This window comes from Strongylocentrotus purpuratus, unplaced genomic scaffold (genome assembly GCF_000002235.5).
Source record: "Strongylocentrotus purpuratus isolate Spur 01 unplaced genomic scaffold, Spur_5.0 spur5_scaffold_8, whole genome shotgun sequence".
NCBI lineage: Eukaryota > Metazoa > Echinodermata > Echinoidea > Camarodonta > Strongylocentrotidae > Strongylocentrotus > Strongylocentrotus purpuratus.
In genome coordinates this window covers 4,956,908-4,978,098 of record NW_022145614.1, presented here as the reverse complement: position 1 = coordinate 4,978,098, position 21,191 = coordinate 4,956,908, and the positions used below count along the sequence as shown (strand labels likewise).

Sequence of the window (21,191 nt, the reverse complement as noted above, 5' to 3'; positions counted from 1 at the left end):
CGGGACCTGTCCAGAAAAAATCCTGGTAAATTCGTTAGCAATGAATTTAGGAGAAAGCGGCATCAGCAATATCCTGCTGGCCGATCACTCCCATCACTCTAGCAACTAAAGACGTGACTAAATTTTGTGGCTATGTTATACAAAATACATACAATCAATAACAGTTTAACAGTTCCCGATCACTTCTTAATGCAAGGTCATTCGAAATTATTAAAAACTGTCTCGTCAAGTGTTACACTTGACGAGACACCAAACGGTCTACCAATATTTAGATGAATAAAAATCATTCGAATAGGATATTAGTCGGACCCGTCATAAGATGGCTCTTGAAAATCCTAACCAAGATGGGAATATCTCGAAACTGTCTACTTGATATCGATCAACGAGGATAATTATTAAAGTTTAACCAATAAACGAATTTTGAGCTGAGAATCGACAAATGAAGGGAAATTTACATCGAGGGCGAAAATCCAGGGGATTTGAGGAAACGCCCCATACAGCCTCGGAAAAAAAATTAAAGGGATCACCCCCCCCCCCCCTCTCCTAATTTTTTGAGAAATAAAATACATTGCAAATGATTAGTAAAGCATATTAAAATGCACAACACACCGTCACGGTACATTCTTGCAATGCTTTATAATTTTTAATTTTTTTTCCACTATACATAATGAAGAAGAAAAGGAAGAGAAGACCAAAAAAAAAAAAAAAAAAAAAAAGTTCTCGCTTGGTCGATCGAACTCCCTTTAATACATGAAATTAGAAATCTAAATCGAAGATGTTACATGGGTACTATAGTTACCAGATTGTGTGTCTACAACAATGAACTGAAGCAATAAAATAAGTTTAGACCTACATCAGTTTAGTGGTCTAGTATTACTTTCTTCACTGGCTTATATCGGTTGGGCTTGGCGTCTGAATCCTCGATCGCTAAAAGTTCCATGACTTAAAAAAGGGAAGGGCAAATGAGTGGGGGGGGGGGGATATATACAGTATATAATGGGGAAACTGAGATAGAAAGAAAGCAAGAAAGTAAGATAATAAGAAAAAGAAAAAAAGAATGACAAATGTGGAAAAGGGAAAGAAAGGAGAAGGAAAAAAAAAAGGTAACTAAAAAAAGACAAATTTTGGGATTCTTTCCACCTTTTTTTGTTGTAACCATTAATACCCTTATTTCGGTATACTTTTTGTAGGGCTAACGGGGCTTATTTCTTGTAGCTTTGCAACATAACTCTTTGTCTCTCCTTTGATTGGGAAGGGGGATATCTATTCCGAATCTTACATTTTTGTTAAATGTCTCTATATGTGCTTTAGTTCTCCCCTTGTTCTATTGGATTGCTATCTAGGGAGCCTATAACGTCTAACATCATACGTCTTTTGTTGAACCACAATATCAACTTTAAGTTTAATTTAAACCAACAACAAAAAATACACTTCATTCAGAAGAAATGTCTAAAACTATACATTTTGTAAAAGACTAAAGCCAACCAACTGATTTTTTTTTGATTTTTTTTTATTTTCTTTTTTAAAAACTTAATTCTCTGAAATTTCCCGGTATTATTTAATTTCCTGAAATTTACTGGAATTATTTCATTTCGTGAAAATTTCCTTGAAAAAGTCAAAACTTCCAGATTTTCCTGCATAGCCTATCAGGAAGCGTTGAAACACTCATCAAGAATGATCTACATGTAGAAGTTCATTGGCGCCCACTTGTGGTTTCGAGCTGGCAGCCGGTGTCAGGTGATCTTATGTAGCGCTAGCTAGTTGGTTGAGCTTGAGCATTGACTGTCCTTGATGATCTCTCGATCAATGAGAGAACAACACAAACGAAAGCAGTTTTCTATTCTCTCGGATCAGATCAATAAAGCATGATCCCGCCACTGGATTAACTGGAGGCAGGTACCTGGAAACAGTGTTGGAACCAATACGGTACTACATGCAAAGTCTAATTGAGAAGACTGCTGTTGGAAAGTGCCTCGATTCGTCACCGAATCGTTGAACGATTTCCACTGGGCTGAGCTCGGCGTCTGGACCGTTGCCAGTGTGGTGATATTTTCCGCCTAGCCTTTCCGATTGAGAGTTGACTCGACTCTGCACTGCATATGCACCTGATATTTGTCACGTCACTACACTAGCTAGCATCGTTTAGTTACTAGTAGCCACTTGGACAAGTAGAAGGAATATTATGTAGCAGTACAAGACATTTTGTGAGGAGCGATAGTCTAAAGACTTGTTAACCATGGCAAGCCTGGTGAAAATGTCTGCCACAGTCTTTCTGTTCAAGTTGTTGTTGGGGCTAGCATTACTTTTTGGTGAGTTGTTTTTTCCTCTTTAGACTAGATACTTGAGACATGTTTGGCTCGAGTCAGGAAGTTATACTGCATTTAAATGAAGCCTAACTATTAAAATTTACAGCTAATATTAGTCTTTGCATTTTGTATTGGACACTATAACAAACACTTCACTTTTAAGTTAATTAACAGTTCATTTATTTTGATATGGACAGAGAAAAAAAGGGCTAGACTTAGATCCAGATAAAACCTGAAGAAGAAATCAAAACTGATCAAAGTGTAGAATATTGACCTTTACTGTCTAGACCTTGGATCTAAATTAAAATATGACAACTGTCATGGATGAATATATATGGCCCATATTAACAACTATAAAAAACTGATTGTGGGTGTTGTAGCTTTGCTAAAATTTACATTGCTTTTTTAACACCAAATTAATCTTGTTGAGTTTATACTACCATTATAACTACCCCTTTTTTCGGTCATGATATATCCTGCTTCTTCCTTCTTCCACCTTTTCCCTTTTCCTTCTTATCTGTTTTACTCCTCCTTGTTCGTTTTGTGGTTTTTTGTTTTTTTGTAATATTGTCTTGTGTTTTCTAAGTCTTCATAGGCAAAATTTGAAACAATTATTTTTTTCTTTTTCTGGGGGATCCACAAACTACAAGCACTGCTTTTTAGTGGATTCCCCCATTTCCTCAGAAATTAAGAATGTCTTGTAATAATTGTATTATGTGCAAAGTGTATTTGTATAGTTTCCAGAAAAAAATGAATTATGTATGAATAAAAAAAATGTAATATCTTTGTTTACCATTCTGTTGGAAATAAATATGAATATAGACCTCTATGCAAAGTTCCTAAATGAATATTCATGCAAAATTGGATAATACAGTACGTTACTACTTACATTGGTCGCTGCCACCAGACATGAAAGTGTTTGGGAATGAGCTACAATATTACTTAGACTATTAATATTATATGACTAGTATTAAAGCAAGGCAGTGTACTGTAGAGAGTCACTGTTTATGGATTGCACCTTTGAGGTAATTGTTGTGTACATAATATATGTAACTGCACCCGTTTCGCACCAACACAGCACACACAATAATTTTTTCTTCAATTTGTCTTGATTTCCTATTACTTGATAAAAAGTATAGAAAAGTAGACAGAAATGTCTTTTTTAAAGAACACAAAGTTGACAGATACAAAATATATGGTATGCAAAAAGAAATGGATATAATAAAATAAATAATAAATATGAATAAACAAACAAAAAAATTAACAAGATAGAATAATTAGGCTTGTATTTATGTGTACGTGCTGAATAGCAAAATATTCTGCTGTACATACAATGTACAATGTATATTTTCTACTTACGATAAGGAAAATAAAAAATAGAGATATTTTGTACAATATAGGTTAAGAAACATAAATCAAAGAGAATTAAAATATTGCCTGCAATAATCTTAAAGATTGAAGAACACAGGGCTACTAGAAGCAAAAAAAGATAAAGAAGAAATATATGTACTTAGCCCTGAGAAAAGCAGTTGACAATTTGCTCAGTCAAGGAAGGAAAAAATGTTAATGCAATATCCTGTATTAACTTTCCAAGGGTAAATCATGTTGAGAGCATGTATTTCTGTTATTGTAACTAAATTATTTGCATTTGTACATGTACATGTAATTCAATTGTTATGTGTCCGGACTCGCAACCTTCCATCATACCAGCAGCATGTCTTCAGAATTTAGACCTTGGATCTTAATTTCATGTATTTTTAATCCCATATCTGTTCAATATTCCACTTACTTGTACAGCTGTATGTGGAAAACAAAACAAAACAAAAACTCACAGCGGCTAAGAATTTGTTCGTACAAGTATCTTCAGAAGTTCAGTTATAAGAATCAAAGAAATCTTACAAAGACCGTTTCTTAATAAACCAAAACTGTAAATGTATGTACAGTACATGGGTGTACATTTTAAGAACATTTAAAGCCATTCTAAGGGATGAACTCATTACTTTCACATCTTCAGTCAGGTGCTCAAACCATTCAACTGTAATTCAATTATTATTCATGCAGATCACTGAGATTTAAAAAAAAAAATTTTATTACAGAGCAAAAAGTCAAATGTTAGTATATTTTTCTCAGTTATAAATGAGTATTAACAGCTGTAGCCTATGATGTACATTGTAAATAACACAGAAAAAGATAAGAAATGTATTTGATCTGAGTATGAATGCTTTTTCGGGGAATCTAGGCCTATTGTTAGACTTGATCATTTGAACATTTTTTTTAGACCCTCATTTTTATATGTGTAAGTGATATGCTGTCTAGCTAAACTAGGTTGATATATAATATCAATACTTCATCTTTTGCCTACACTCAAGAATTATTTAGTAAGAAGACATATCATATGTCAATTCTCCTAAATCCTTGGATCGTTGTTTTAGGCTTCTAAAGTAGCAGCTTTCTGAATAATCTAGCAATTGCAAATTGTGCCCAAACATGTATAATAATAATCATAACTTGTAAACCGGTAGATCTGTGTTCATCTCTTGGTAAAAATGTTTTGTAGTCAGCTGGAGCATGTGCAGTATGAATCTGGCTGTGGTGTATTTTGATATATTCCTCAAGGTCAGTATTATTTTAGCGGGTAATCGTCCTGAACTAAACCTCCTAATAATGTGCTAAAATGCTATATCAATCCCTGTCTCGACCTTCATTATGGTTTCATTCAAGAGGTGTGAGGTGGAGAGAAGTATCAACTACACATTTACTGTACAGTGTGGTTTAAATCATAACTATAGAGAGAAGGGGAAAAAAATCCTTTGTTTGCCCACAGTCGTGGCTGCGTTCACCCTGCCTAACAAAAACATCTAACATCTGACATCAGCCACAAAGGAAAGCGTCCTTCCATTTCAGCGAGCATTAAATTGATAAAGAGTAGACCCAGGGCAGTACAGATACATGTACATAATTATTTATGAGCCGTGGCCGTGGAACTGATGCACAGTGGTTGCAACATGGTCCGAAAAACCCACGCGGACAGAAAGGAATCACTGCTGTGGATTACTAGTCTCTCATATCAGCCAACTTCAAAATAGTTACCTATAGACTTTTTCTAGTTACAGTGTGACAGACAGTGTATGAACTTTAGTGATTTGAGGAGAGATACATGCCTTTGATGGAAAGTTATAGATCAACACTGGTAACCCGACTTATGTTTTCTAAATCTTTGCCAAGAAATAATATTAAGATACAATTACAAATAATGCATCCTTCCTATTCTGATGGATACATGTATTAACTTTATTGGTTATTAAGGTCATTGTTTTAATTTGGTTAGCTTTACATTTTGTCCTAAGCATTATCTTAGAGAATTTCTAAGTGTACACTTGTAAGATCTCTCGGGCTGAAAATTATGAAAATAGAAGATGGATGCAATCCAACTTTATGAGGCAACTAAATTGATCATTCTAGCAATCTGTGCAATTAATTTGTCTTAGACGTACATGTACAGTGTATAGTGTAGGTTTGAATTTGAAAATTATTATCAACCAATGACGTTCTGTTTTCACAAGAAAGATCATTGATCAAAATTTTCCATAATGAAGAAGAAGAAGGAAGAAAAAAATTATCATGAGAATACTAGTATCAGAATATTAAGATGTTTGGCCTGAGTTCAAACATATTTGTATTTTTGTAGTACATTGCAACCGTGAAATGATTTAAAGTCTGCTTTGTAAGACTAGCTTGCCATTGCAAACAGTTGAATTTTCCACCACTCCAATCCTGGTCATGCCTCTAATGAAGAGAGACATTCAATTAATCCGGCTGTAAATTACAATTAAGGGATACAATTGATTGATTATGATTGTTTATTTATGCAGGTTAGCTGAGTTTAATGGGCTTTTTGCTTGATGAACTTGTGAATAATAGAGAGTTAGAGACGGTCAAAACTACAGAAGAAATGTACTAGAGCAAAGAGTGATTTACATACATTGTACAAAAAGCTATTGAGGGCTTAAAAAGAGCTCTCATACAAAATGACAAATATTGAGGTCATCTCCAAGAAAATCTCACTGTTTTTTACAGAATTTTTTTACAAGAATTGTAAACAATTTTTCTTCTGTCAAGAGCTACATGTAGGTAGGCGGAATTAATATACACAATGTGCGTAAATTTGTTTTTGTCATTTTTTTCCATTTCATTGAGTAATAAACCACTCTGTATGGACTAAAAATACCAGACTGAAAAACAAAATTATAGACAAGAGATAGACAATTTTTTACTTTTAACATCTACCCGGTAAATAAGTTTGTGATTAGTTAGTGTAAAGCACAAAAAGGGAACTCGCATTTCTTGGACCGTCTATTAAAAAGGTAAAATTTTATTTGGTCATTTTGGTGTATTAAATCTTAGACTTATTTTGTTTTCATACATATACCATACATACCATACATGAAATGCTGGATACTGTTTTAGGTCTGTAAATCCTGTTTGTACAATATAAGTCTGTAACGCTGTGGTAACAGCCTTTATTTATTTTGTACTTGATGATTTGCTGATTTTGATCAAACAATTTTTAAAAAAAATACAAAGTAGATGATATTGATAATCTTGATACTTGTGAAAGTATTGCTCTTGCAGACATAATGTATCTCCAAAGCTTAATCAAATTTCACATCATTTTTTTCTCCATCTGTGTACAGTGAGTATAGTGAGGATCAATGCAGTCTCAGGAGTGTACCTACTATGCCTTCTAGCATTGCCTCTCATCCCCAGCCCAACAAATGTGCTACATCTTCAAGGTAAGCCAAATATTCATGTTAGGCCTGTCTTCATGAAGCTCAAGTTTGCCAAATAACCCGCTATTTTCAGACTCGGGATAGTATCCCGAAGCTCGGAATTGCGTCATCACCAGACCGATACGCTCATCACAAACTTGCTCGGATAGCAGGATATTTTGGAAACAAGACCAAGATTTCTCGGGATATTTTCTTGACCAAATATCCGCTAATTGCAACTGCTGGCTGATGAAGACACATATTAACTGGCTAATTTGCAATCAGGATTGCTAAAATAGCGGGTTATTTGGCAAACTCGAGCCGATGGGGACAGGCCTAATGTGTATCAGATTATTCAGATCTTATTGTAGTTGAAGTGTCAAAAGAAAAGTTTGTTGTAAGAACATTATTCAAAATGACAGGTTTGATGAGGTAAATCTATTACCTTTATAATATATGCAGTTTACCAAACCCAATTTACCACTTGGAATAGGATTATGTTTCTGTGAAAGTTTTAGAAAACAAAATACCTAAAATGTATCAATGTATAAATGCAATGAATAGTATCTGTTTCAGTGTACTCTGTAGTTAAATTCTTTTTTTGAAGGTAGTTTTTAGTTCTATACTACTAAAATTTGCACAACAATTTAATATCAGACTAGAATGTTATTAAAATTTCATGTAGTGATGTATAATACTGTAGCTCAACTCATTTGAACTGTATGTAAATATGAATTCTAAAAAATGCTCGGTCAAGAAAATTATGAATATTTGTGATACAATCTCTTCATTTTATCCTCTCCTTCATTTTTTTGTCTTCTATCCAGGGAGCCCAGGGCGGTTTATGAAAACCGTTGTGATTCTCAGTGCTCTTGGATGTGTCACCCAAATACTTTATCAAGTGGTTTTAGCTGGCCTTAGCAGTTATGATGAAAGCATCGATAGTTGTAAGTATACCAATCTTTTGTCATTTTATTGAGGAGAGTGGTGTTGGTAAACAATAGCTGCGTTTACACTGCAAGCAAAAATCATAGATTTTTCTCACGTTTCAGTGTGTTAAGGGTTGCTAGGTAAATACTGGTAAACACAACAAAAAATACAAATAGAGAATTTTCCTATGGAGTGTGCTTTTTTGAAATACCGGCAGAAATTTAACATATTTTTCAGTGTAAAAGTACAGTGTATGAGTTTAAAATACCCTTCTAACTCTCAGCAGATGCTGTATATCTGATGATATATTTAGTTGTCAAAATATTTAAAAAATTGATTATAAGTTAATTGAAAAGTCTAATAATCAATGAATGAATATTGCATTAAAAGTTGTAAATGGTTAATATTTGTTTTAATTTGATTTTGCAGGCACAGCAATGCAAATGTCATGATTGCATAAAATATTTGTTTAACATATATAAAAAAAAAACATTATTCCAACTTTATTAATTGATTATCATGATTAATATGTGTGGATAATACACATACTACCTCATTTTGAAATCCTATAATTTGTAATTATTGTTTTATTCTTACTCCTTTCTGAAACAGGTAACTTCACGGATACAATATGGAGACAGATGGGCTATCAGAGGTAACAATTTATGTTTTTATTATGTTTATAATTCAATTATTAACAGTTGAAGAATCGGTCTTTTAGTACTGTTGTGCTGATGAAGTCCTCCCCATTATTCATGATTGTCTCACACTCTCTAATTATTGAGATGTATTTTCTATTTAAAGGCATCGTTTAACAATGTTATATCTAAGATGCATGGTCCTACGTGTTACCAGTGTCTGTGATATGGTGTAATATGGAAGCCCTAACAAAAGTCTAAGGCAAAGTTACCCAATCCTTTAAAAGAATTGAGCTTCTTCCGTTCAGCAAATTTAGGATTGATGTCATTTGCTTGTAGTGTTCTTTCAATGTTAATACATGTAGGAAATATTGGCTCACAACCAGACCGTTGACCTTGCCAGGTAGGAAATTCAATCAGAACTTTATTTCCTAATCCCTAAAGTAGCTTGTAAAGGTATTGATCAACATCTCATGAAATGTTGATGCTTCTACAGCCACTCCTTATGCCTCTGCAGAATGCAAATAAACAATGAAGGTCATTTAATTAATTTTTGCACTTTAGACTTTTGCAGCAAATTTGAGAAGAAAATCTTTCAATTTTTAGCTGGTACAAAATTCAGATTGAACATCAAAGCCTAAATACTATGCGTTGTTGGTTTGAAATACAGTATCCCAAATTGTTCTAAATGTTGTATGATATTGTCGGCATTTTACAAATTTATATTATAAATATAATATTTAGCACTTAATAAAAAGCATAGATAAAGATACATGTACAGGGTGTACATTTGTATGCACAATATACACTGTAGTGCTGCATATTGAAAGGAAAATGATTGCTCCCTCACATTTTTGTTGTTGTTCTACTAATAATTGTAGAATAAGTCATAAAGAGAACATTTTTATTGTAATCCCTTGTATACTAAAGGTTATAGGGTACATGTAGTATGGGAACAGAAGTTAGAAGTCAAGGAAAAACCAATGAAGTTATGGTCTGCCAGTTTTAAATCTATTAATTATTTAACCCTGTATTATCAATACAACCATCATGATTCCTGCTGCTTCAATTGAGGCAGTGTGTAATGTACATTTTGTAAATAACATCAATTACATTCAGGTCACTTAGCAACTAAAGGATTGATAGGGTACATGTGTATGCTTAAGTTCATCAAGGTGCGGCATTGTTGACTAGCCAATTTTGCCAGGTGCATGTTCACTCCAATCTATTTTTGTCTGATATGATTTTTACATCTCATGTGGCAGCTGGAATTTGAATGGAGTATACTCAGAGAGAACAAACATGTTTTCGATATTAGAATAATGACTTGATGTGCTAGTACATGTAGAATCATTCTGTGTATTGTGGATATGACCAATTCAAACCTGTACATGTATGAAATGCATAGCACTATATTCCAGTATGTATGTATTTTAAAAAATGCAGAGAAAAAATAGCTATGAGGGAGGGAAAGTAGATATACCGGTACTCCCGTAATCCTCCTGAACAGATGATCTTTCTAAAGGGTTTTACTGTACTGAAATATTCATGTTTGTAAACCCTTATTATTTAAATAAGTTGTATGATGTAGTTATTCGAAAGGTGTGTATATTTGCAATGTTTACATAATCACATCACATAATTAATACAGTCAAAATTACTAAACAGGTATATTGTAGTGCATCATGTTTTTTGTGCTCTTGAACCATTTAAAAATGTCTATTTACCTATTTTTGTGCTGACTTTTGAAGTGATAAGAAAGATTAGAAGGCCATCCTTATGTATCTTTGAAGCCTACCTGTATACATGCATTAAGTTTCAAAAGAAATACTTGCAATATGACCTAATGTAGATACCAAATATATATACTGTAGGCATTTATGCTGGTAGGGTTTCATGGTCCAATTTTTTACTGTATCAGGGCTACTTTATGTTACCGGTAGTGATTCTTATGTAATTGTTCACAGGTTACCTTTTATGCAAATTGACTAAAAGATTTTAATGTAATTCCAGAGGGAATACAAATTTTTGCAAGATAGGTACCAGTTAAAAAAAAAATTGTTGGTACAGTTTTAAACAATGACATTCTTACTTTTTGTTATACCGGTATGCTTTATTGCTTATATTTCCTTTACATTCATGTTCAGAATCGAATGAGTGCTTTACATTTTTATTAAAATTTTGTTTAAGATCGTCCATTATAGTTTGTTGACTATCATGACTAATTTGTGTGATTGCTGTTAGAAGAAATATCCAAGATATTAAAAAAAGTAGATGCAGTTGGTATTGTCCAATTAGAGGGCAGGTACATTTTCATTGTTATACCTTAGTCTCACTGGCAAACAAAATTCAGACAGCCCCAAATGTACAGATTCATGGCCATATATATGTCATTATGTAAATTTTCTTCCATCTTTATGTCGGTCTGGTTCCAGTTTCGTGTGTGTTACTGGAGTATAAGGCTTATAAGCCTGTCATTATTTGTATACTCTAATGTTGACTCTAAATTCAATATTTTGTAAATGAATATTAAATGATAAAGAAGTTGCTCTCTCTTTTCGACATTTAATGAACTCTTCAGATTGGATGACCTTGACGCACTCAATGTCGCCAGACTAGTGGTTCCTGATGTCATCCTCCTGGTTGTTTCTCTCATCGTATTCCTCTCCTGCAAGTACATCCTTACCCCGCCGCCCCAGACATCCGAATCAGATTCCGATGAGAATGACGAACCACTCGCCCCGGTAATGGAACGTCGCCCTCGACGAACCTCAGTAGTCGTCGAAGGTCTGCGGTCGTGCAACGTTATGCTCTTCTGTGCGCTGTCGGGAATCATCTTCCCGTCAGCCATCTCATCGGTGTACTTTGTGGGTTTCCTGGTAGTGGTGACCTGGTGGTCCTTCTATCAGAGCTGGGGAAGGGTCTTCAAGTGGATCCAAGTCCTGTGGCTCATCTACAGTGGCGCTCATGTCATCGTCCTCTACCTGGTTCAGTTCCAGTTCTTCCAGGAGTTAGTGCCATATGATGATTCCGAGGAAGGGTGAGATTTTAGTTCTTTATGAATTTCAGTCGCAAAATATTCATCTGATGCTTTTAAGAGGGACAAAAGTTGTTCCTCATAATATTGGAGTAATGTATTTTTGAGAAAGAAATGAAGAAATAAGTTCATTATGGATTCTGAATGGATTGTTACAAGAGCATGCTATTGCTATATTTAACTATGGGCTGGCAAGGTATTATCAAAACCCGAGCTTGTGAGTGAAGGAAGGAAGAGTGTCCACTTGAGACTAGACAATTTATGCATCTCTATAGATTTTACTTAATTACATATATTCTTTGTGGAGTTATGAGTATAAGGCTCTATGAATAGACCACATTTTATGTACACATGTAGGCATCCAGTTTATTCCGCACAATTTGGTTTTCTCTGACATACAGCTTATGTGTAAAATAATACATGGCAATGAGCCACTCTACAGTAGGTTCCTTTGAAGAAGAAAAAAGAAAAAAAGAAGTCTGTCATTGAAAGGAAATTACTTCTTTTTTTTTTGTTTACTCCCTTACAATTCTGAATACCTGTTAGTGGAAACACAAACTTTTGCTGAGATGAATTGGTTTGTGGATTGGTAATGAATACGAAGGTGCAAACTAACCCTTTCTTTAGCATTGGGGGTTGTAATTTTATGGGCCCAAGTGTGCTAGGCACCTGATAATGTTTTGACATTTTTGGGGTCTTGGTGAAAGTTTTAGGGTCAGTGTTTGACCCATGTATAGTGTGCGCCTTATAGTATTCAGACAAGATAACGTTCCATTATGTGCTTTTAAATGGTTACTCAGTCTCACTCTCAACTATGGGGAGCATCCATTGTAGAATATTCACTATGTTGGCAGGAATACTTTCCTGCATTTGAAATCCAAGGCACCTGTTATTACAACACTTGCAACATCAAAGTCTGACAAATCAATTGGTCATGTCTGACCCTAACAACACCATATCATTCCAACTATGTAGATTCAATGTGCCAGCATTCGTTGGTCTTACGCCCATCGTTGATTCCCTGCGATGTGACCAAGGAAAGGACCCGAGAATGATAGCCATAGCCGACTCTTCTGGTTGGACTACCTGGGTCAACCCCTGGGTAGTGATCCAATTCTACTGGTTCCTGGGTCATGAGGTTCACAGATGGTTCGCAGGACCGGTGAGTTCACACTTCTTCACTTTCTCATCGTTTCATCTGAAATGTAATCTTTCCACCAGGGGCATCTCAGTAGACCAATGGTTCATGAGATTGACTCCGCTGAGACTGATGGCCCACAAGACTGACATTGTCGATCTCAGGGCTCGTAACTTGTGAGAAAGCCTGTGAGACCGCCAATGTTGGTCTTATGGATTGTCAGTATCATGGGCTGTTGGTTCATTGGGTTGTTTTTCTTATGGGCTGAGGGTCTCTAGGGCTGTAACCCGTTATGTAAATAATGGATAATTTTAATTTAAGGGTTACTTTTTTATTTGGTTGTACTTTAATATTTCAATAATTTTCTTCTTTTGCATCATCATTTCATTACTCATTAACTTTGTTATATTTTTCTAATAGACATGGACATCGATACATAATTTTGGAACTGATAATTTTTGTTTTTCCTCCTAAATTGTATATTATTAAATCTTATTGGTTTAGTTGCACATAGTATGAAGTTTTAAAAAAAATCAAAGGATTCAACAACATAATGATAATGATGATTGTATGTCATTTTCTGTTCTGTTTGAGTTCTTGTTTTTTATGTCAATTGTGTTGTGTATTCAAAGTCTTTACCACTAATTAAGTTATTAGAGGTGTAATGCAATGGGTGAATTACATAACAATATATTAGATATTGAGGCAAAGTGGAAGATTGAAAAATGGATGAAAATTGGTAAACATACATGTAGGACTAAAAGAACTATATTACATGACATTTGATTTTTATCTGTGAAATCCATTCATAAAAAGACTAGCCATGCATAAATGACATGTACTTGTAGGAACAATATGCTTATTTACACAAGTATGCCAGATAGCTCAAGATAGCACCAATGACTTTGACATTTAGAACTGCCAACATTTGAATAGTTAAAGATAAACTTGAGTTCTGGTAATGCGATTGCATTGTGAAAGAAAAGGTGTGGAATGGATCAGAAAAGTTGATCATATAGCATGTAAGTAATGGTGTGTAATGCAAGGTTCTGGAGTCATCAAAATCATCATAAATTTGGCAGAGTCTTGGTAAAGTAACAATCACTTACACAGAAAAATGTATATGGGACAACACACATGGTGTCGGGGCTAGTACTACCCTGATTTCCTTATCTTTCTATGCTCATTACTCAGCCAGTATACATTTTCTTCCAAAATTGTTTGGCACATGACATTTATTTGTAATCTTGAACATTCAGTGTAAGTTTCGTTAGATTCTGTGAGAATTAATTTTCTTTTTTTACCAGAACTCAAGTTTATCTTTAATATTGCTTTCACTTTCACTTTACAAGTAGTTGATATTGTCCACTCTCCTTGTACATGTACTAGAAAGCAACATTTCATTCAACTTAATAGAACTGTAGTACGTATACTACAAGTTTTAAAAAGCACTACATTTATCTTACAAATGTGTAATTCAGGAAGCAAATTGGTAGGTAACAGTTTAGAAGCATTGTCTGTCAATTTAAAATAAATAGCCTATTTGGCATGACATAATTTAACTCTTGACTTCTTATGATTGATCGTCTCAACTTTGCAAAGTTTGCATATGTATGCTTACAAGTGATGACTACAAATGGAAATTTATGTTCCTAAGTTTACATGAATTTGGTTATTTAGCCCTGTAGTGTGCTATCATAAAACATTTTTGAAAGTACATCAAACAAAAAAGATGTACCTCATTGCATAGACTTCATTGACAGGAAAGCTTAGGGAATACACTTTTGGGGAGGAATTTCATCAACAGGACCTACGTTAACCCTGAATATACAAATTACTATCCTTAGATCAATGACATGCTTTGAAAGTATACAAAATTACCTTTTTTGTGTTTAAACATTTTTAAAAACCAATTTCTAGGTTCTTGAGATATGTAGGGAGTGAGAAAACGCTTGAAGAAATCAACGAGAATCCTAAATCGGATTTCAGGCCAGTGTATCCAACAATAGGAACCACATGTACTTGTAGCCTGTAAAACATATCAACATTGGGTTTTATGGATTTTCAAAGATCATTGCTCTTCCTGATGAAAGATCTTGGAGTTTAAGGCCTGCTTTGGCCATTATAGTTCACACATGGTTGGATGAAATAGGTTTATCATCTGTCTTAAAGGCACAGGTTAAAATTTTGATATGAAATTGCCAAAATTTTGTCTCAAGTAATCTGGGTAAGATTAAAGAACGATAACCATGAAATTTACAAACATGGATTTAAACTATTGTTAGAAAAAAAAAGATTGCAGCTAATTGTGGCAAGTTTCTTACAGTGTTTGGTGTCTCTTTGGAATATGATTATCTATATTTTAAGTCATATAGCAAAGAAAATATGGACAATTTACCTTTGAACTCATACTAAAATGACCATTGCACTTTCCCCATTGACAGTACATGTGAGTTATGAAAGCATATTATGAAAATTCTTTCATTCATTAGTTTGACATACTTGAACAACAGGTTTGAACGTTTTCAACTACAAGACAAGAAGGCTTTAAATGAATGAAATGAAACCTTTAAGATAATAACAGTGCCACTCCCACATTCAAAGATCACATGTCCGTGGCACTGTTGGCTGCTGAACAAGAAAAGTAAATGGGGAAAATATTTGTGAGTGGTACAGGGAAACCCACATACACAGTAAGGGGTTTTAGTTTTGACACTGCATACAGTAATTATATAGTGAAAACTGAATTGTGTTTGTCACACATTGAATATATGAAAATCTTCAGGTCTTGAATGACTAGGTGATTGAAATATATATCAGAGGCTGAAAAGTAAATGTACAACAAACTGTAAAGGTATTGTGACCAAAGCAAATAAAAGTACAAAGTCAAATTCCTGTCAGGAAGTTTGTATTTGGCCTTCCTCCCTCTTTTTGGAGTTTGGACCTGCATGTTGAGTTCTTTAAAAAGAATAAAAAAAGTGCAAGTTTACTGTAAACTCCAAATTATTGGAGTCTGTCATGGGATAACCTTGAATGTCGACAATCAGTCACAGATTGTGGATGTTAAGGTCAGACAGGCTAGATTGATGTGAACATGAAAAAGAGACATTATAATAATGATGAGGGTAATGAACATAGCATGTGCATGCCATTGTCATACTGACCCTTTTGAATGAGACCTCATATTGCACCATGCATGCAGATAAAAACATACAACTGAAAATGTAACATTTCGGGGGCTAATTCGCCCCGAACCTCCGTGTATTTTTTTTCACTGGGTAATTGAAAGGTTGCTGAGCATGTTTAATTTTCTTTTAGCTGAATATAAATTGATATTGGGATTACATTTACATTTGTCAATGCAATTAACTCTTAAACTCAACCCTCATATTTCAACCGCCTTTAATAATAGCCTGCTGCACAAATTGTATGACCCCTAGATTAATCATAATGATACAATTTATGTACATGTATATGTTCATACATGTCCATGTATTAGTCAAAGGAATGATTTCCAAACGTGATTTTGCTCAAAGATTTTTTTTTAAAGTTTGAAAATAATCAATATTGCTGTTAAGAGAGTGTGTGAGAGAAAGAGAGAGAGAGAGATAAAGAAATAAAATTTTTTACCAAATATATCATCAAAAACTTATCTTTATAGTGACATTGCCTAGTGCCTGAGTTTCATGCTCTATGATGATATTCTGATGATCATACATGTAGATTTCTAATCAGTTGTTGAAAGTTTGTGTCTAAAAAAAAAGTCAATGTTTATATGTTGCTCTGAAAATACAATTTGCATCTTCTATAACTGATATGATGAACAGGAGGGATATTAAATTCCAACAGATAATTTTGAAAGAACTCTCCCTATCACTTTCATAATCATTCTGTTGTCATTTTTTTGTCTTTATCTACAGCACTCTAAGGTATGTTCCATGTCATGGTCTCTTGCATTTATGTGCATAAATGTAGATTTTGAATGCATATTGTCTGTTAATGATACATGTATAACATGTTGCATACATCAATGTTATTATATCTGAGCATCATCCAGCTGCTACCCCCCGCCCCCTCCACTTCATTAAATAATCATAATTATGATAATGGTGATATCCTGATGATATCATAAATTTGTAATCAATGTTGAAAGTTTGTGTACCCTCAAAAAGAAGTCAATATTTTATATATTTTTCTCTGAGTATCACATCTGCTACCCCCTTCCACTTCATTAAATAATGATAAATGTATAACATACATGTTTCCAATATAAATGGAATTATATCCGAGCATCATTCATCTGCTACCCTCTCCCCGCCATATCATTAAATAGTGATAAATCTTATAGAAATCAAGTGATGCTTGTACACCCTCAATATACATGTACATGTATAATCAGTCAAACTAATAGTTCACATGTACTTGTTATCTGCACCTGAACACAGAACTTGTCAATTTGTACTTTATTAAATGTTTTCCAAGATGAGGGTGTTATGATTTAGAGTTTCCCTCTGTGTCTAGTATTATTTGCTAACTTGTCGAATCCCACCACAGTCATAAAACATCACACATGTATACTTTGTGTACATGCAAGCTAGGTTCAGATGATGGTTTTATGATAATGATAATTGGTCACCGTCATATTTGGTGTTGATCATGTGTAAATCATCTTGTTGAGAGCCAGAAGGGTATTAGTTCACGTCATTAGTAGAGTTGTCACGGTCGAGTGGATATGTCACAAGACTGTGGATCACAAGATCCTCGGTGGAGTCCTGTGGCTGCACTATTATGTCCTTTGGCAAGACAAATATCTACATTTGCCACTCTCGACCCAGGTGATGTAAATGGGTACCTTGCAGAAATGAATTCCTTGAAATGCTAGAGCGCCGTAATGGCAGCCATGCTAAAGCCAGGGTAGTAGTTGGGGAGCGCCAGGAGTGTCAAGTTTGACAGACATGAGCGCTATACAAAAACCCACTATTATTAGTATTATTATGTACAGAGTAAACATATTTCTGGTTCTTGACGGATGTAATGAAAGTAATGTATAGTTACATTGTAGTTATCATTTAGTTTCCCACACATGCCATTGGTACTTTTGGTAGCCTTTATTTGTATCTATCCATCTATATAAGTAATACGCTAAGGCTCCGCGGGGGGCGCGACGTCTCGGTGAGCCTTTGTATTCTATTGTTTTTTAATGAGATCGCCGACCCAAGTTGGTGCGGCTATCTCCTCCTGAACCCTGCCCTCGGGGTACCCGTGCCCGGTGCCGTCGTCCGCGGGAGAGTCTACTCTGTGGAATTGGCTATACTCCGCCCGAGGTCCTCCTCCGTGTCGACGTCCAGGGCGAAAACAGACGCGATATGCATAATGCAGGATATGCGTGACGACAGAGATACCTCATGGATATTCAACATGACATCCGTAGACACACGACCGATGACCATCCACTCACATTAAGTTGCGTATTAAATGCACGATGGACAGGGTCGGGATTACCCGAGTAAAGCATCTTTCTATAGGATATCCTTTAATTTGTAGTAGCGCTGCACAAGCAACAGAGATACACACGAAGCTTCCCGTCCACGTCCAAACTTAGAGACCTATTTCCATCATTATTGCCGCGATTTTTATATAGTTTTCGTGAATGGAGGTATGAAATCAAAGCTTATTTTGTGATTATGACGGTTAATGTATACTACATTTTGATTATCACTTTCTAAAGGAAAGTTTTCACAAGAAAACCATTGGACTGACAGTTGCAGTCGCAAGCTGCCTTCAGTCCTCACAGTACACACAGTGCAGTGTAACACCGGCACCGCGCACCGCAGGCTTCCGAGGCCTGCGGCGTCGGTGTTCGAGCTTCATGGAGTTACGCTGGAGTGTGTGCGAGTTCGATCAGCTGAGCTGAGCTGAGTCGAAGAGATTTGACACTTTGAAATTGTTATCTGTTGGTTTGCATCACGATTTCAATATAGTTTCGTGAATAGATTTACGAAACCTGAGCTTAGAATTAGTAAAAGTATGACTAATGTCTACGTTTTTAAACGACTGTCTGATTTTCTTGTGAAAATTTTACTTTCAAAAATGATTATCGAAATTCATGGTCAGAAATAATCACAATCTAGATCTATTAATTATGTTACAGTTCTTGCATCAAAGCAATGCATGAAAACTTAGTTATTGAACTAGAAAAATGTTGTTTTTATGCCTCCGTTACGAAGTAGCCGGAGGCATTATGTTTTCGGGTTGTCCGTCCGTCCGTCCGTCCGTCCGTCCGTCCGTACGTCTGTACGTACGTCTGTACGTACGTCCCGTTCTCGTGATCACGTTATCTGAAGAACGGATCAATGGATTCCTACCAAACTTTGGTCATATATGTATCTAGCAAAGTCGATGAACTGATTAGATTTTGGGGTCACGAGGTCAAAGGTCAAAGGTCACAGGGCTCATTATGTATGCAAAAACAGCTCGTGATCGCGTTATCTGAAGAACCGATGGATGGATTCCTGCCAAACTTTGGTCATGTATGTATCTTGTAGAGTCAATGAACTGATTAGATTTTGGGGTCACGAGGTCAAAGGTCAAAGGTCACAGGGCTCATTATGTATGCAAAACGGCTCGTGATCGCGTTATCTGAAGAACCGATAGATGGATTCCTGCCAAACTTTGGTCATGTATGTATCTTGCAGAGCCAATGAACTGATTAGATTTTGGGGTCACGAGGTCAAAGGTCAAAGGTCACAGGGCTCATTATGTATGCAAAAACAGCTTGTGATCGCGTTATCTCAAGAACCGATTGATGGATTCCTGCCAAACTTAGGTCATGTATGTTACTTGCAGAGCCGATGAACTTATTAGATTTTGGGTAACGAGGTCAAAGGTCAAAGGTCACAGCGCCCATTATGTATGCAAAAACAGCTTGTGATCGCGTTATCATTAGAACAGATTGATGGATTCCTGCCAAACTTAGATCATTTATGTATCTTGCAGAGCCAATGAACTGTGTAGATTCTTGGTTCATAAGGTCCAAGGTCATGGGCTCATTATGTATGCAAAAATAGCTTGTGAACGCATTCTCATTAGAACTGACAGATGGATTACTATTTAACTCTGGATATCTTGCAGAGCCAATGAGCTGAGTAGATATTAGGATCATGAGGTCAAAGTTCAAAGGGTCATATATGTATATGAGAAATTGTTTGTAATCACGATATTCTGAGAACCTGTTAATGGATTACAATTGAACTTGAATTTGAAAAATTTCTTCTGTTTTGGTTTGTAAAATTGCTCTATGACGGAGGCATCATTTTCGACTGCGCGCAGTCGAATTCCATCTAGTTTTAAATAGGCAATTAGACCTATGAAGTATTAAGCCTGAAACCTTCGCCTACTAAACAAATCTCAACAAAGTGTAGGCCTATCCTTTTATGAATTAATGAAAAAGTAGCCCCAGAAAAAAGAGCCCCCGAAAGTTGAAAAAGTAGCCCCCGAAAATTTCCCCAAAATTTGAAATGGAGCCCCCGAAATGAAAAAACTTAATTTTTTTGCCTGCGCCCCCCCCCCCCCCTCTAGAATCCCGCGGATTTCCGCGGGTCCTGAGTTGAGTGTATATATAATATAGGCGTGGGGTCCACGGGTTTCAAGGGGCCATAAACCCCCAAAAGCTCGGGGGTTACGTTCTTCAAAGTTGGGGGGGGGGGGGAGAGATCAGATCGCGGCGAGTTGAGTGTATATACAATATAGGCGTGGGGTCCACGGGTTTCAAGGGGCCATAAACCCCCGAAAGCTTGGGGGGTTTAGGCGTTTAGGGTCAGATGAGCATATTTTTAATACTTTATTTGTGACACTTGCGGGTCACTAATTGGCGTGGGGTCAATACGTAGAGTTGCGTAGTGTTGCGTACCAACTACGCTGGCCTACGTTACTATATGCTGAGGGACGGAAAGAGGTACGCAAGATGAACGAAAACAATTCAACATGTTTAATTTTTTTCGCGTACTTTCGGCGTAGAAACTTGACGCAGAAAGTACGCCTTTTTACGCAACAGTACGCTACCCTACGACAGATCGTCAAAGCAGTAAAAGCTTTCTACACAGTAAGCAACCCTAAGCAAACCTGTACGCCAGCCTACGCATAACCTACGCAGGGACTATTTTCCCATTAATATGCAGCCTAATTTCTGCGTAGTCGGTACGCCACACTACGGAACTCTACGCAGTTCCAGTGGCTTAAAGAATAACTACAGGTACAGTTGGATCGTTTTTTTATTTTTTTATATATAAGGCCAAATTAAAAAAAAAACATGTTTAGCGTCCTGTTTTTTCGAAAAATGGGAAGGAGGAGGCCCTTTTTTTTTCTTTTTTTTTT

The 21,191-nt window shown here is 35.7% G+C and overlaps 1 protein-coding gene across 6 annotated transcripts in view; it reads left to right on the top strand.

Moving 5' to 3' along the window:
• The first annotated feature begins 1,757 nt into the window (after positions 1–1,757).
• The window catches only part of LOC590159 (piezo-type mechanosensitive ion channel component 1), an 88,642-nt gene continuing 69,208 nt past the window's right edge, over positions 1,758–21,191 (top strand). For 3 of the 6 annotated variants that reach the window (XM_030975754.1, XM_030975756.1, XM_030975751.1), the window contains exons 1-7: positions 1,758–2,309; positions 7,001–7,099; positions 7,903–8,022; positions 8,618–8,660; positions 11,225–11,683; positions 12,656–12,842; positions 16,739–16,747. In XM_030975754.1, the coding sequence (XP_030831614.1) occupies positions 2,237–2,309; positions 7,001–7,099; positions 7,903–8,022; positions 8,618–8,660; positions 11,225–11,683; positions 12,656–12,842; positions 16,739–16,747 (990 nt within the window). In that variant the 5' untranslated portion in view covers positions 1,758–2,236. The remainder of the gene's footprint in view (positions 2,310–7,000; positions 7,100–7,902; positions 8,023–8,617; positions 8,661–11,224; positions 11,684–12,655; positions 12,843–16,738; positions 16,748–21,191) is intronic. The other 3 variants (XM_030975755.1, XM_030975752.1, XM_030975753.1) reach the window with 2 other exon arrangements.